We start from the raw sequence: 13,792 nt of genomic DNA, 5'->3' as shown, positions 1-13,792 counted from the left end.
AATTTCTGATAGTTTTATTGTACCAAAACTACAGAATCTAGCACCAAATAAAAAGCTGTTTTTGCGTGATTTCAAACCCAGGTGTGTAATCACAAATCAAGACTTTGGAGCTACAATAGTAGCTTCAGACTTGCTCATAGTATAACCTACTGTACTGTGTTGTAATGCACCGACACAGATTTTAGGAACACCTTTCTTCACCTTCTTGTATATTGCTGTTTAGTGTGTGGTGCTGTAATACTGAAACTCTATCCTTTCATTCCTTAGGGACCTCCTGGAGCTCTTGGAGCAGAGGGCAGGCAAGGAGAAAAGGGCGCTAAGGTAACAATTATTCCCTGCTTTGCTCAAGAAAGTCAACTCAGATGACTTCTTTTTAAAAGATAAATTAGTTTCCATTTCAGACAACATATACAAATCTGGATACAACTTTAAACTCTATTGTTCTGCTTCCTGAACAAGGATATGATGATACGATAGTCAGTTGTCATCCTCCGTAATTTGCTTATTTCCATGAGGGTAGAAATCCATACATATGTTGTTCTCAGAATCAATTATCATCAGTTGACTCAAGCAGCACGATCCGTCCTTTTATTGCTCCTGCCATAGAATGCAATTACTTCAGGCAAAATATAGTTAAAATGTGAACAGTTTTGTGATCCTTCAGTAAACTTATCGGTTATTTCAATATTTGCATCATGTAAAAGCCTCTCAGCATGAAAAGCATTCTGCTTCTTGAAACAATCTTACCCATCTGAAACAGAAAGCAGTGCAGCTGTTTCCAAGTGAAGCAGGAAATCCTGTGAAACTGTGTTTAGAGCTTTGCAGTAAGCCTGTAATCTCCACTTTCTTCTCAGCTCAGACTTGATTTACTGTAACTTTTCTCCGTGTACCCCATGAACTGCCTTTTTTATTCTGACGCGGTCGGTATTCAGCACTAGAACATCTATTCTTGTGTCTGTTCTAAGGTTTATTCAAAGGACCAGAGGGGAGTATTATTTCAGAGCCTCGCTTACTTGTTGACATTTGAATGATATGCAAACTGCATGATTATTTTCGACTCTATAGGCCTGAGTTCTTATGAAAAACACTCTGACACTCTTAGAGGCTTCAAAGACGGCTTGACAACAAGACATCAAAGTTAATGCGTAGTACATTTTAGAGGTCATCAGACAACATGATTTTGTAAAGAGTACTCCAACAAGTTCTATCGTTTTTCTACATTTATATTTAAATAAAAAAATTTAAAAACACCGGATGTTTACTTACTTTATTTGGCACGAATTTTGGAAATAAAAACAATGTAGTTCCTTCATAGGTTAAAAAACATTGAAAATTATTACTTGTTTTCTGTCTAATTTTGATTTTTTTTTTCTATATCCACACAAAGGGTGAAGCAGGTGCTGAGGGTCCTGCTGGTAAAACGGGACCTGTTGGCCCCCAAGGACCTCCTGGGAAGCCAGGTCCAGAGGGTCTGCGCGGAATCCCTGGCCCTGTTGTAAGTCATTACAACCACAGTGATTTTTGTAGGATTACATGATTCCCAAGGCTACTTCTGCCTCTTGAATTTAATTTACATGGCATCCTATTACAAATGTATAATATGAGATAGTACAAATGTATTCCCCCACTTCTCCATCTGGTGAAAGATTTGGAGCAAAAGTTCCTTTTGTATGAATGCTGCTACAAAGCGCTGTAGCGGTGTTCTCAAAGAGACATGAGCCAACACCTACAGTGTACACACGTATAGAAGCACTACTAAGGCATGATGATAGACTTCATGGAATAATCAATACTCCCATTTGGCTTATACTTTAGTTTTACTTGTTTATTCCAGCACACTTTCCCTCCCTGTTTGGGCTATTAATCATCGAGTTGCACACAGGAAATCAATGTTAGAGCGGTGAAAATACAGCAGCCCATAATGCTCTCTACAATTGAATGGTTTTTCACAGGGTGAACAAGGGCTGCCCGGTGCCCCAGGACAGGATGGTCCACCAGGTCCGATGGTAAGTATCCAGAGTCTGTCCTGCCCTCTCTCTCTGTCTGAATTCATTTATGTAACCAGATTTCTTTCTCTTCAGCAAACTTCCTACCCACAGCCCACTGAACCAAAATGCATGCACAGTTTTGCCCTTGTTGACCTCATATTTTATGGATTTTTCTTGTCTTGTTTGATTACATTTGTTTCATTACACTCTCTCTTTCCGTCTCCACCCTTTCTTCTAAGAGAGTTTTCTAATTGCTATGATTGATTTTTCTGAGGGATATAAATGTTTCAATGCGTCTGTCATGCAGGGACCTCCAGGTCTTCCAGGCTTGAAAGGTGATCCTGGCTCGAAAGGTGAAAAGGTGAGTCCCTCCTTCCCTGTTTTCTTTTATCAAACTGCAACCTCCTTTCATTTTTAATTTAAAAGAAAGCCTAACATTATTTACAGAAACATCTAAGTAGCAGAGCGGGTCAGAGCATAGCCAGAATTACATCATGCAAACAGTATTGGTGCTTTTACCTTGTTTACCTTGGTATATTTACCATGTTTTCTTAAAATGATCTTTAGAAAAGAAAGTCATTTTTTTGTCTTTGCTCCTGGAAGAGAAAATGTTTTCAAAGCTTGCATGAAGCAGCTGAATATGATGTATCACTCCAATCTGTCCAATCTTTCTATTTTGCTTGCTCCTACTGTCACATTTGCTGGTGAAGAATAACTGCTAAGGATATTCAGACAGGGCACATTACTCTATCTAAATTGCCTCCCACATCCTGACTTGATGGCTTGAGAGAAACTATTTGAAAGCACACAACAGGATCTGTGTGCATGTGTGTGGTCTACATTTTTAATGCTGTTGTATCTCAGGACCCAGCTCTAGCTTGCTTATTTCAAAAGTCGTTGCTTGTCTTTTGTGTATCGACCTCTTGCATTTGCAGAGAGATTCTTTCACATTTGCTGCAGAGGCAGCCTCCTGGTTAACCCTCTGAAAGTGGGTTAACTTTTAACAAGTTAAAGTAATCCTGAATGAAATATCTAGATTTTTGAGTTTTCAGACATATATGTTTGATTTGACAGCCTTTGGTGTGTTTGTTTTAACCTTGAAGGGTCACCCAGGTTTGATTGGTCTGATTGGACCCCCTGGAGAGCAAGGAGAGAAAGGAGATCGAGGTCTTCCCGGGCCCCAGGGTACTCCCGGAGGCAAGGGTGATGCTGTAAGTACTAGTTGGTCTTCAACTCCTACAGTGCCTATCCTGTTTGCCCTTCAACTGTAGTCAAATGTCTGGTGACAATCGCTGTAGTTTTAACTCCTAGCTAAGCCCTGCAACATGCATTCTCTCACGGAAAAAGAAGCAAAACTTTCAATTGGCTTAACATTTTGTTAGGTAGAGTATAAGATATAGTCACTCCAATGCTTTATACGGTCTCTGTTACCATTTTTGAATTATCTTCGGAACGGATATTACCTTTAAAGATCAAAATCATTTAGAGCTATGAAGCTATTAGAAAAGAAATCTTGAGAATTTCATTACATGAATTTCTCTATTTTCTGCCCTTATTGAAAACTATGCGTTTTGCATTGTATTTAAAACACAAGCATTACAATAACTCAAGCAAAATATGTAATTAATATCCCTCAATTAATATCTGACATTTGCAAGAAAGTGCACAAATTTTTTAATCTAGTACATTTCATGACAGATTTTTTTTTTTCTTTCTGTAATTTGTTTAGCCTTTGTCATAGCCTGGGAAGAAGATCTTGTTCTCCCTCGCTTTCCCACAGCCAGGATGTTCTATAAAGGCTTTTGGACATATTGGAGAAAACTTAATTTTTATGTTGAATTCCTCTATGTTTAGCACCTGAAAGTAACACTTCTGAAAAAATAAATAACCCTTGGTCAGTCATATCTGCAGCAAAGAGTTTTTATGTCGGCACAACATGGTACAACATATGGAGTTTCCACTATTTTTTTCCTTCTGGTAACCAAATCAGGGTCAATTAAGCTAGTCCCAGTCTTAATGAATTTCCTTTAGACAACAACAAGCTCATTTGCAGCACATGTTCAGTTTGTGACTATTTTTCTGTTAATTTAATGATTTTTTTAAATAGTCTCACAGTGTGAAACTAGCATTAGGTTGTTAAAAAGACATAGCAATAAAGCTGACATAGTTAATTCTGCCCTATCCCCTCCAAGTAGGAGTAATGTTGAAAGCAGGTAAAGCCTCTGGTTTAACAGCAGCCTTGATTCATTTTTAGCTGAACCTTGCATCACGATTGAAAATGGAGCTCAGTCTGGCATGCTTTGCTGTTTAAAGTGATGCATTAGACTGAGATGTAGCTTTATGAAGCTAAAATGCTCTGTATTGTTGAAGGGATTGGGAACCGTAATTTGCAATTTGCCATTTCTATTTTTGAACTGGGCAGAAGGTGCTGTTTTATAAAGGTCTCCTTGGTGAGACAATGATCTTGCCGATTAAAATAAATACACATCATGACACTTGGCTTATCATTAGAATTGCATTTGCTTTTTTTCCGTGAATACTAACATTTATTTGACATCCCGTTTCATGCTGTGTTTTTAGTATCTAGGTCTCATTTAATGCGTCAGACTAAAACATTATTTTACATCCATTAATGAATCTTTATTGTTGTTTTAGGGTATTAGTGGAGCTGCTGGTCCTCTAGGTCCTCCTGGTCCCCCTGGTCTACCTGTAAGTATTTTACTTCATTAAATGTTTAATGGAATTCAGGTTCCCTTATAGAATGACTTTGCCAAATAACTGTTGTGTCCCATGTGATGCAGGGTCCTCAAGGTCCTAAGGGAGCTAAGGGTTCAAGTGTAAGTACAAACCAGGCTATTGCATGTACAGTATGTATAATAAGTTAGTTTTAATCACGCTGCTGTGTGTTTTTTGCAGGGTCCTGCTGGTCCAAAGGGAGACACTGGTTCAATTGGTCCCCCTGGTCCTCCTGTACGTGTTTTTAGACCATCTTAGTGCATCTTGTGATTGTGTGTGTTAAAATGATCATAACTACACATGAGATAGAGTTAGTAAACCTCTCCTTCTTGTATGAAATCAGGGCCCCCCTGGTGAGGTTATCCAGCCTCTACCCATTCAGTCACCCAAGAAGACCAAGCGCTCCAGTGACACGCAGTCAGATGCCACTGGCTTCTGGGATTATGGCCAAGGCATGGAGGACATCTTTGGCTCACTCAACAATCTCAAACAGGACATTGAACGGATGAAATACCCCATGGGAACACAAAACAACCCAGCCAGAACATGCAAAGACCTCCAACTGTGCCACCCTGAGTTCTCCGATGGTAAGCCTTAGCCCTGCATCTACCCATGTCTCTGTGTATAGAAGGAGTTAAAGGTTTGAGCATCTCTACTTATTCAATTTGATAAAACAAAACATTCAGTCTTTGGACTGGATTGGTTGATTTCACATCTGAGGGGGAACACAATCTCTTATGCCTGAATCTTACTTAAATCAATCATAACTAGTCCTAATAAAGATGAACAATGAAGTTTGCTGCGTCGTCCTAAAACCTTTATTTCTTTTCGGTGCCTATCTAGGATTTTATCTCCACACTTTCTTTAAGTTTTCTATAATAAATATAAAATTGTACTGTGTAGATTTTTTGTAGGTGATGATGCAGAGACCATCAGCTGTTCTGACAGATGATGTTATGTGTTGGATGCAAACGCAAAAAAAAATCAGACCCTGTGAAGCTTTCCATATTTTCATCTAATAACCACTTAATTTTGTTGTACCTTATTCTGATTGTATGTGTTCAAGCCAGAGATAGGGGATCTAAAGTCAACTAGTTGAACTAGATGAACCAGGTGAGTCCAATCTGGTTTAACCTGTGCAGACTGGACTCACCTTTTTCAGTGGATGGGCAGATCAAATACATGACATAGAAATTACTTGACTCCAGTTCCCCCATCTCTGGTTCAAGCTGCACAAGGCAGGTCATGTTTCAGTGCTTATGAATAACCCAAGATCATCAGACTGAATAAATGGCTTCATTAAAGCCCAAAACAAACACAACCTACAACATTCCTTTACATTCATCTACAGCAACAATGACTTTCAATGTGTTCTGATAGCTTGGCAGTTTCAAGGTATTCTTTCATCTTAGATAATGAATTGATACACATTGTGCAGTGATTAAAGCTTGAAATTCAACTGATCCCTACTTAATAATCAAGTGATGTCCAAAAGCCATTGGTTGGATTTATTTAGAGGTATATGAATACAGAGGGTTGAGTACAAATGTTGCTCAAAGTTTTCATAATTTAGTTTTTACAATTTTTTTTCCTAATTCACAGTGCTGCAGTAGGTTAAGGGGTTCTAACACCTGAACTCCCCAAAATGGAACAATAAAGTTTTATGGTTGTAAAATATGAACGGGATCGAGGGGTTTAGATGAATTCGTAATTCTGCTTTAAGTTTCATACAACAAAAGATACATATGAAAAATTTGCAAAAAAAAATCATCTTGTTTATTTTTATCATTTGTCACACTTTGTAGTGGAGTAAATCACTTTTTCTGTGTTATTTTTTGACATCAGATGAACCGAATATGTCCTTGGTTCTTTTCAGGGGAGTACTGGATCGATCCAAACCAAGGCTGCTCTGGAGACTCTTTCAAAGTCTACTGTAACTTCACAGCTGGGGGTGAAACCTGCATTTATCCAGATAAAAAATCCAATGGAGTGAGTGATTTTGGCTTAACACAACTAACCTAACGACCCTCTCTCAACCTATAATAGGCTTCTTGCTGGATTTGTGGCATAGTGTAGTTATCAAAGAAGGATGTGTTCTAACCTGGGGAGATTTTTGCAAACAAATGAATGTTTCCCCTGACATTGGGAAGTTTATTTGAAAGAAAAAACAAGGAAGTCTTGTTTTTGTTACCACATAATAATATAAGATCTTATCCCCAAGGCTTTGCTTTTATACAACAAACAGTTTTCATGTTTTCCTCTTGATTGATTGCACGTTATAATATCCATGATGATATTCACAATTCCCACGCACTTATTTGTTTTCTTTTGTTGTTTGCAGGTCAGACTATCCTCTTGGCCTAAGGATGTTCCAGGTTCATGGTTCAGTGAATTTAAGCGCGGTAAATTAGTAAGTGTTTTTGTTTTTCATCAATTTCCTCCTGCTCTAATCATACTTCAGTCTGGGCTTCATCCTCTGTGTTGTTCTTGAATTCTCTAATCGCCTGTGATGTTGCTCAGAGTTTTTGCTGCTTTCAGTAAGTTTTCATGCAAAAATTACCGATGTATGATTCAAAAAAGCTCAAACTTTTAACGTTTAAGCATGTTTTTTTAATATTTTAGACAAAGTCTAAAGAAGAAGGTATTTCAAGCAGACAAGAAGTTATTTGAAGACATATTATGTGCAGTCAGATGTGTCTCTTTTCATGTAGTGTCAGAATATTCCCAATTCCAGATAAAACCTCATCTGTAGATCCTAATGTTATGTTGTAGAAAGAGAGATAGAGTTTTGTCTTCTCTACCTGGTTTATATTTTTATGTCTTTCATCAGAGGGAACATTTTTCATTGTCAACCAGTTCATGTCGTCACTGAACTGAAAGAGCTTTCGAGAATAACAGCTTAAAGTTATGAAGGTCATTTATTACTAAGAATGAGATTCAATGTTAATCAATGCATTAGTTGTATTGAAGCAAATTTCACCTTTACAAAATATCTTCTGGCTTTTTTATGTAAACTGTGAATTTGAATTTGAGTAAACATGAGGTCATTTTTTTCTAGAAAATGTGTGACTTTTTACCCAAAAAAGCAAGCAATATGGTAGTATTTATACAAGATAAAGAGATATACAGTAATGTAATACCTACTGTATTTACTAATAATTTTTATGTTCATTGTAAAAAAAGTAAATCAACATTTTTTTCTTCTGCTAGGAACATTGTTGCAGATACAATAATCTTAACCATTATGCTTGCTGTTTTTTTTCAGTTCTGAGAAATAGAATCAAGCAGAAACACAGAATAAACTTGCAGCAAGTTTATTTAGAAAAAAATACAGTTGAATTTGTCTTTTTTTTCTGCAAATTGTATGTCCTTCTGCAAGATGAGTGGTAGTGAGCAGGAGCAGCCAGTTTAAGGACAGCACTGTTTCAGTTGGCAATCCATACAGCCTTGGAAAACTCCCATCTGTTTCTGGTATCTCCTTAAACCGAAGGGATGACATCACAGTATTTTTGAGTGGCTTGGATTTTAGGAGAGTTTAAAAATTTGATAGATTTTTGAATTAAGAAAAGAAAAAAAAAAACTGCCTGGCAACAGCATGAACAGATAAAACATTCATAGAAATATAACAAAGCCTGAACTAGAGCACCAGGAAAGTAACTGAAGCTCTATAGGGATGTTTAAAAGAATACATCTAATACAATGAAGAGGTGAAGCAGATATATACATACTAGAAGAAAAGATTAACTATACTTCAATTCAATAGTACTTTCTTAATCCCAAAGGGCAATTACTGTATTTTTAGGTACAGCCCATCCAAAGCATGGGAAGATGAGGTGCCCATGGCCCTTCTGCCATTAAAAGCGTTGTCCTCAAAAGGATGAAAAAGGACATGCAATATGAGAGCTTTTAACCTGAAGCCACATTTTAATTGCAATGCAGAACACATTTGCTTTGCAAGACTATAGTAGTTATCTGTATTTTTTCAGTAGTACTTAACTATCAAAACGTTTATTTTACATACAGTTGTACTTAAAAGGGTGCATACAGTTCCCTTCCACTAAAGAAAATGGTAAATTCACACTAGTAATTCAAATAACACCAAACTGAAAAATTCATAATAAATAATAAATGCTAAACAAAAAAACTGTCGCAGACAAATTAAGGTAGATTGCTCAAGAATAAAGAACCAACATACCTGTCAACAGGTGCAAAAGTGTGACTGAACATTACAGAAATTACCTGATTTCAGTGATAACCTCAAAGTGTATATATTCTATACTGTTGTATTCCAAATGAGCATATTGGTACTAATCTCTTGTAGATATACACTGATGCATGTGTTTTAAAGGAAATGCCAGTACCGAATATATCGACATCAGTCTAACCAATCTGCAATATGTACTCCTTATTATCTGGGAGCAATTTAATATCGTTTCTTGTCCATATTACTTTCTCTTTCTTCAGTCACATGATAAAAATTACGCATTGATTACAAAGGTAACACGAGTCTTAATTTAAACAAAAATGAATATTTCTTACAAAGCATGGAAAACGTTAACAATGGAGTAATCAGCAATTCATCCACTTCAATAAATGTGCTTATGATATTAAGGTATGAGATAATATCAATGCTAGTCAAGTTAAATAATAATAATATATATAGTCCTTCTGGTTTGGACTGAATTGTTCCAGTGGGACATCCTAATGGTGCTGAAAGAATAATTCAGTCAACCTCTTAAACCCTATAATATATCATGTCCTACAAACCTTTTTCAAACCCTGTTTACGCAGGTCAATGGCACTCGGACATCAGTCAATGGGTTTATATTGATCACCATGCGCTCACTTCATCACAACCCAACAGCTGCACATTACCCTAAAGCATCTTCTCTTTTTTTTTTTTGCCAATTTTGTTCTGGCATCCGTGTGAGCACTGATGGGAAAGTTGCTGGAGGCAATAGTCAGTTGGGGAACCTGAATTGTTCTGCCTCTAAAACAGTCCTGATAGTTTGAGCTAGAAAAGGCGGTAATGAGCTATTTGTTTGGAACGGTTAATATTCTCAACCAACTGTTTAATCACCTCAGTGAGATTGTTCAGTGTTGATAAGCGGTCTCTGTCTTTAGATCATCATCTGTCTCTCACTGGAATACTTTTAGCTAATACTAATCTTTCTGTATAAAAAGAAATAAAGATATTTATTAAATATTTTATTTAGGGCATTATGTTTCAGCGTCAGACCACTTAGGTTCTCATGCTCGCTCATTTTGGCTGCTTTTAACTAAGAAATATTAATGTTTCGTCCGATCTGTGTGCAAAAATTGACAGAAAACATTTAGACTATATGAGCAGCGCAAGATTAATAAAATCTGCTTTGATCCTTGTTCAACCCAGAGAGAATGAATGCAAGATCTTTGATGTTTTATTTTGATTTTCTACCTAATGTGCGCCCACCCCTGCACTTTAGAGTTTTAAGATGATATATAATTAACACTGCTTTCAAAACAAGTTGGATGTATTCATTAGGGCAGCATATACACCTCTTTTTCTGCATTAATGTTGAAGTTGCAGATAAAGAAATGAGCTTTTAGCTAAACCACTGGATAGATGGAAACAGGTACATCTAAACGATAACACTGCATCATCAAAAGGTTCATTTGTTTCAGTGATTGAATTAAAAAAAATAAAACTGAGTGAGTATTCATTATAATGGCTTTCATGTCATAATACACATTTGTTTTTTTATGAAATAAGAATGTGAGTATATTATAAGAAAAGATGTCCGTTTAGATTTTAGATTTAAAAAAATAGAAAGTAAAAACACAGAGGACCAATAGCAGCAGATGATATGGCTCCCAAAATGATCAGTGACTGAGAAGACAATGCATTTTAAGCAGCTTAATTAAAAAGTTCTTTCCATTTACTTATCTTCTGTTTCCTTGTTTTCCCGGATAGTTTTCCTATGTAGACGCTGATGGAAACTCGATCAACATGGTGCAAATGACCTTCCTCAAACTACTGACAGCCTCAGCCAGGCAAAACTTCACCTACAACTGCCACCAGTCTGTGGCATGGCACGATGCGTCCAGCGACAGCTACGATAAGGCGCTGCGGTTCCTGGGCGCCAACGATGAGGAGATGTCTTACGACAACAATCCTTACATTCAGGCCATCTCAGATGGATGTTCGGTAAGCTGTGTGAATGAAGAGAAACTGAGAAGTAGTGATGAACTAGTCAGTTTACAGACATTTCTAGGTATTGGAAAGCCATGATTGGCGGATTCAACTGTTAGTCAATTCTGATTTTTGTTAAAGAATTATCATATTGGAAGATAAAATAGCATTGATATTTTCTACACTTCCTCCTAGCCAAAAGAAGTAGGGTGACCAGACGTCTTCTTTTTGCCAGACATGTCCTACTTTTCATACCTAAAAAAAATGCCCGGGGGGGAATTTCAAAATCGTGCAGGATTTTGGTCAGAACCGAGCCGTCAGCACCGCAGTAAAGTTGGTTTAAAGTTGGATTTTGGATATTCAGGCTCCGCGGAGTCAGCGGGATCTAGCAAACGGTGGATCCGCCTATGGGATATCGGCCAGTGTCTCTCTGCTTCTTTCTCCTCCTGGTGCACCTCCACGGTGGTGCAGTTAGGGACCGTGAACAAATCTTTGAACCAAGCACTCTTGAGATACAAAAATCAATTAATTCCTTATGTTATGACCAGCTAAGAAGAAACTAATATAAAATCATGCAAATAGATAACATATGTAAGGCACACTTGCTTTTATACAATTTTAAGCTATTTTAAAATTTTAAGGTATTTTTTAAAGACTTTTCTTCAATAGCTTCCAGGTCATGTGACCCACTGACTCCAAATCTATGTATATGTATGTTCTGCTACTTTAGCCAGATGAAGCACATTCATTTTTATCCCATTTCAAGCCTTTGTTTATTTTTGCCTTACCGTGCCGTGACTCTGTAAGATTTCTTTGGCCTTTTAGGGACGATTTTTCAGTCCTGCGAAAATGTTTGGATCGGGCCAAGATTCAGCCTTATTGTGCGCCCTGCATCGCATACAGTAATATAGAGGGGCTAACGAGGGCTGATTAGCCTCTCACAATTACTTCCAGATCGGGAATCATACAGTCAGATAACAATCAAACTTCAGTCGGCCCTCCTGAAGTGACCGTGAGTTGCTGTTGAAGCAGAGTTACAACCCAATTTACCTAAACATCGCATATTGTGCATGTGCAAAGAAGGGAACTAGTGTGAGCAGTTTGACTGGTTCAGAGCATCAGAGTTAGGGTTAGTGTAAGAACAGATATCGTGAAGTGTGAACTTTTGGAGCTTAAGCTGAAAACAATGATTGAAAAGTTCATACAGTGTATAACCGTCTTAATATTGTAGCTAATAAAAAGTCGTCTCCATCTTAACATTTTTAACAGTTTATCCTGTTAATAAATTACATTAAATGTGAAGAGACTGCTGTCTTATCTTGGTTTCAAGTCAAAAAATGTCTTTATCTCTGGTTATTTCTTTATTTTTTATTATTATTTTTAGTATTTTTTACAGATTAGTTGTAATTAATCTCTATTTGTTTTCTGTCTCTCTTGCTGCAGACACGACATGGCAATGGAAAGACTGTATTGGAGATCAATACTCCCAAAATTGATCAGGTTCCAATCGTCGATGTCATGTTGACTGATTTCGGAGACCCGAACCAGAAGTTTGGGTTTGAAGTAGGACCTGTCTGCTTTCTTGGATAAACAAAATTCAAACAAAAGACTTGATGAGGACAGCGAATAAAGTCAAGCCAGGACATCCTGGGTGCCACCAAGCCCCCATTTTAAGCCCCGCCCCCACCCTTTTCTATGCCACATGCAAGTTTTGAATGAGAGTTGACGTAGCAAACATGTCTTTCCATGTATGCTCGTGTAATCCTGGAAATGCGTGTTGCCCTCGTAGGGCCTGAACCACATGACTAAAGCACGGTAGAAAAAATGGGGAAGGACATCAGAGCGAGTGGCTGACGAGAAGAGGTCGGAGGTGAACAACAGACGGGGTCTGGTGACATGAGGTGAAACAGATCTCTTCACTGAATTCTCCAGGTGCTGTGATGAAAATAACAACAATGGTGCTGATCAAAAAAAAAAAACACAAAAAGTATATAGTGGTGCTAAGAAAGAAGGTGTATTTTGATAATTATAAAAAAATGTAATTATTATTTTGTACAATACTGTTATTTCTAAATCCACTTTCAAAACTTGCATGTGTATCAGAACCTGCTTTGGGCTCAAATGTATACAGAGTAAGTTAAATCCATCATTACTTCTGGTTTTTGTCATTTTTTCTCTACATTCCGTGTATTTGTCATGAAGCAAATAAAAACAAGCATTTAAATAATGTTCTATTCCAAATTAAACTGCATGCCCCGTTGTATATACTGTCTGTCCAAAGCTTAAGGTTTCTTGCTGTTTCACTCTTGTGACTGAAGGTGAAACAATTGCATCTTACACATCAGCACAAATAGGGCAACATCTCCCACTAATGTTGTGATCCTGTGCTCCTAGAAGGCAATTACGTCCTCGTTTTTATCTTTATTTAATTATATTTGTTGTTTTTGTTTCTTTCGGTTTCACTTTTTATGACTGGCTTTTGCTTCGGTTGTATACCTCAGAGTTTCTCAATAACCTTTAAAAAAGCAAGGATTCTATTCCCTGTATATACCCTGATTTAAGAAAAATAAATTTATATATTTTGGGTGGGGATTTTTTTTTTTTTTAAAGAGAGAAAAAAAAAACACCTAAACTGTTAGACATCCACTGTTCAGATCCTTCTGTGAATGCAATGAGAAGCCTTTGCAGTAACCAACTTTTGTTACTAAAATGAGAAAATGTGTCATTGTGCTGTTTTTTTTTAGTTCATTTAAATATTAAAAATGGATTCTAAACAATAGTGAATCAAACGTCTCAGTTTGTAAAAGATGTTGGGGGAGAAATTCATCAGGAAACACACTTTGCTACAGGTTTAATAGGAAAATGCCCACATTTTTTATTTAAATGTGTTTTCATG

At 37.1% G+C, this 13,792-nt stretch overlaps 1 protein-coding gene across 1 annotated transcript in view; it reads left to right on the top strand.

Annotated features, from left to right (window-relative positions):
• col11a1 (collagen, type XI, alpha 1) overlaps window positions 1-13,457 on the top strand; it is a 116,772-nt gene extending 103,315 nt beyond the window's left edge. Inside the window, exons 54-66 of the mRNA XM_015374969.1 lie at window positions 268-321; window positions 1,388-1,495; window positions 1,953-2,006; window positions 2,296-2,349; window positions 3,092-3,199; window positions 4,644-4,697; window positions 4,790-4,825; window positions 4,905-4,958; window positions 5,068-5,311; window positions 6,601-6,713; window positions 7,066-7,134; window positions 10,678-10,911; window positions 12,340-13,457. Coding sequence (XP_015230455.1) covers window positions 268-321; window positions 1,388-1,495; window positions 1,953-2,006; window positions 2,296-2,349; window positions 3,092-3,199; window positions 4,644-4,697; window positions 4,790-4,825; window positions 4,905-4,958; window positions 5,068-5,311; window positions 6,601-6,713; window positions 7,066-7,134; window positions 10,678-10,911; window positions 12,340-12,486 — 1,329 coding nt within the window. The 3' untranslated portion in view covers window positions 12,487-13,457. The remainder of the gene's footprint in view (window positions 1-267; window positions 322-1,387; window positions 1,496-1,952; window positions 2,007-2,295; window positions 2,350-3,091; window positions 3,200-4,643; window positions 4,698-4,789; window positions 4,826-4,904; window positions 4,959-5,067; window positions 5,312-6,600; window positions 6,714-7,065; window positions 7,135-10,677; window positions 10,912-12,339) is intronic.
• The last annotated feature ends 335 nt before the right edge of the window (window positions 13,458-13,792 follow it).

Source organism: Cyprinodon variegatus, unplaced genomic scaffold (assembly GCF_000732505.1).
Source record: "Cyprinodon variegatus isolate N-32 unplaced genomic scaffold, C_variegatus-1.0 Scaffold111, whole genome shotgun sequence".
Classification (NCBI taxonomy): domain Eukaryota; kingdom Metazoa; phylum Chordata; class Actinopteri; order Cyprinodontiformes; family Cyprinodontidae; genus Cyprinodon; species Cyprinodon variegatus.
Note: the sequence above shows the minus strand (reverse complement) of the source record. Positions and strands in the feature narration are given on the sequence as shown.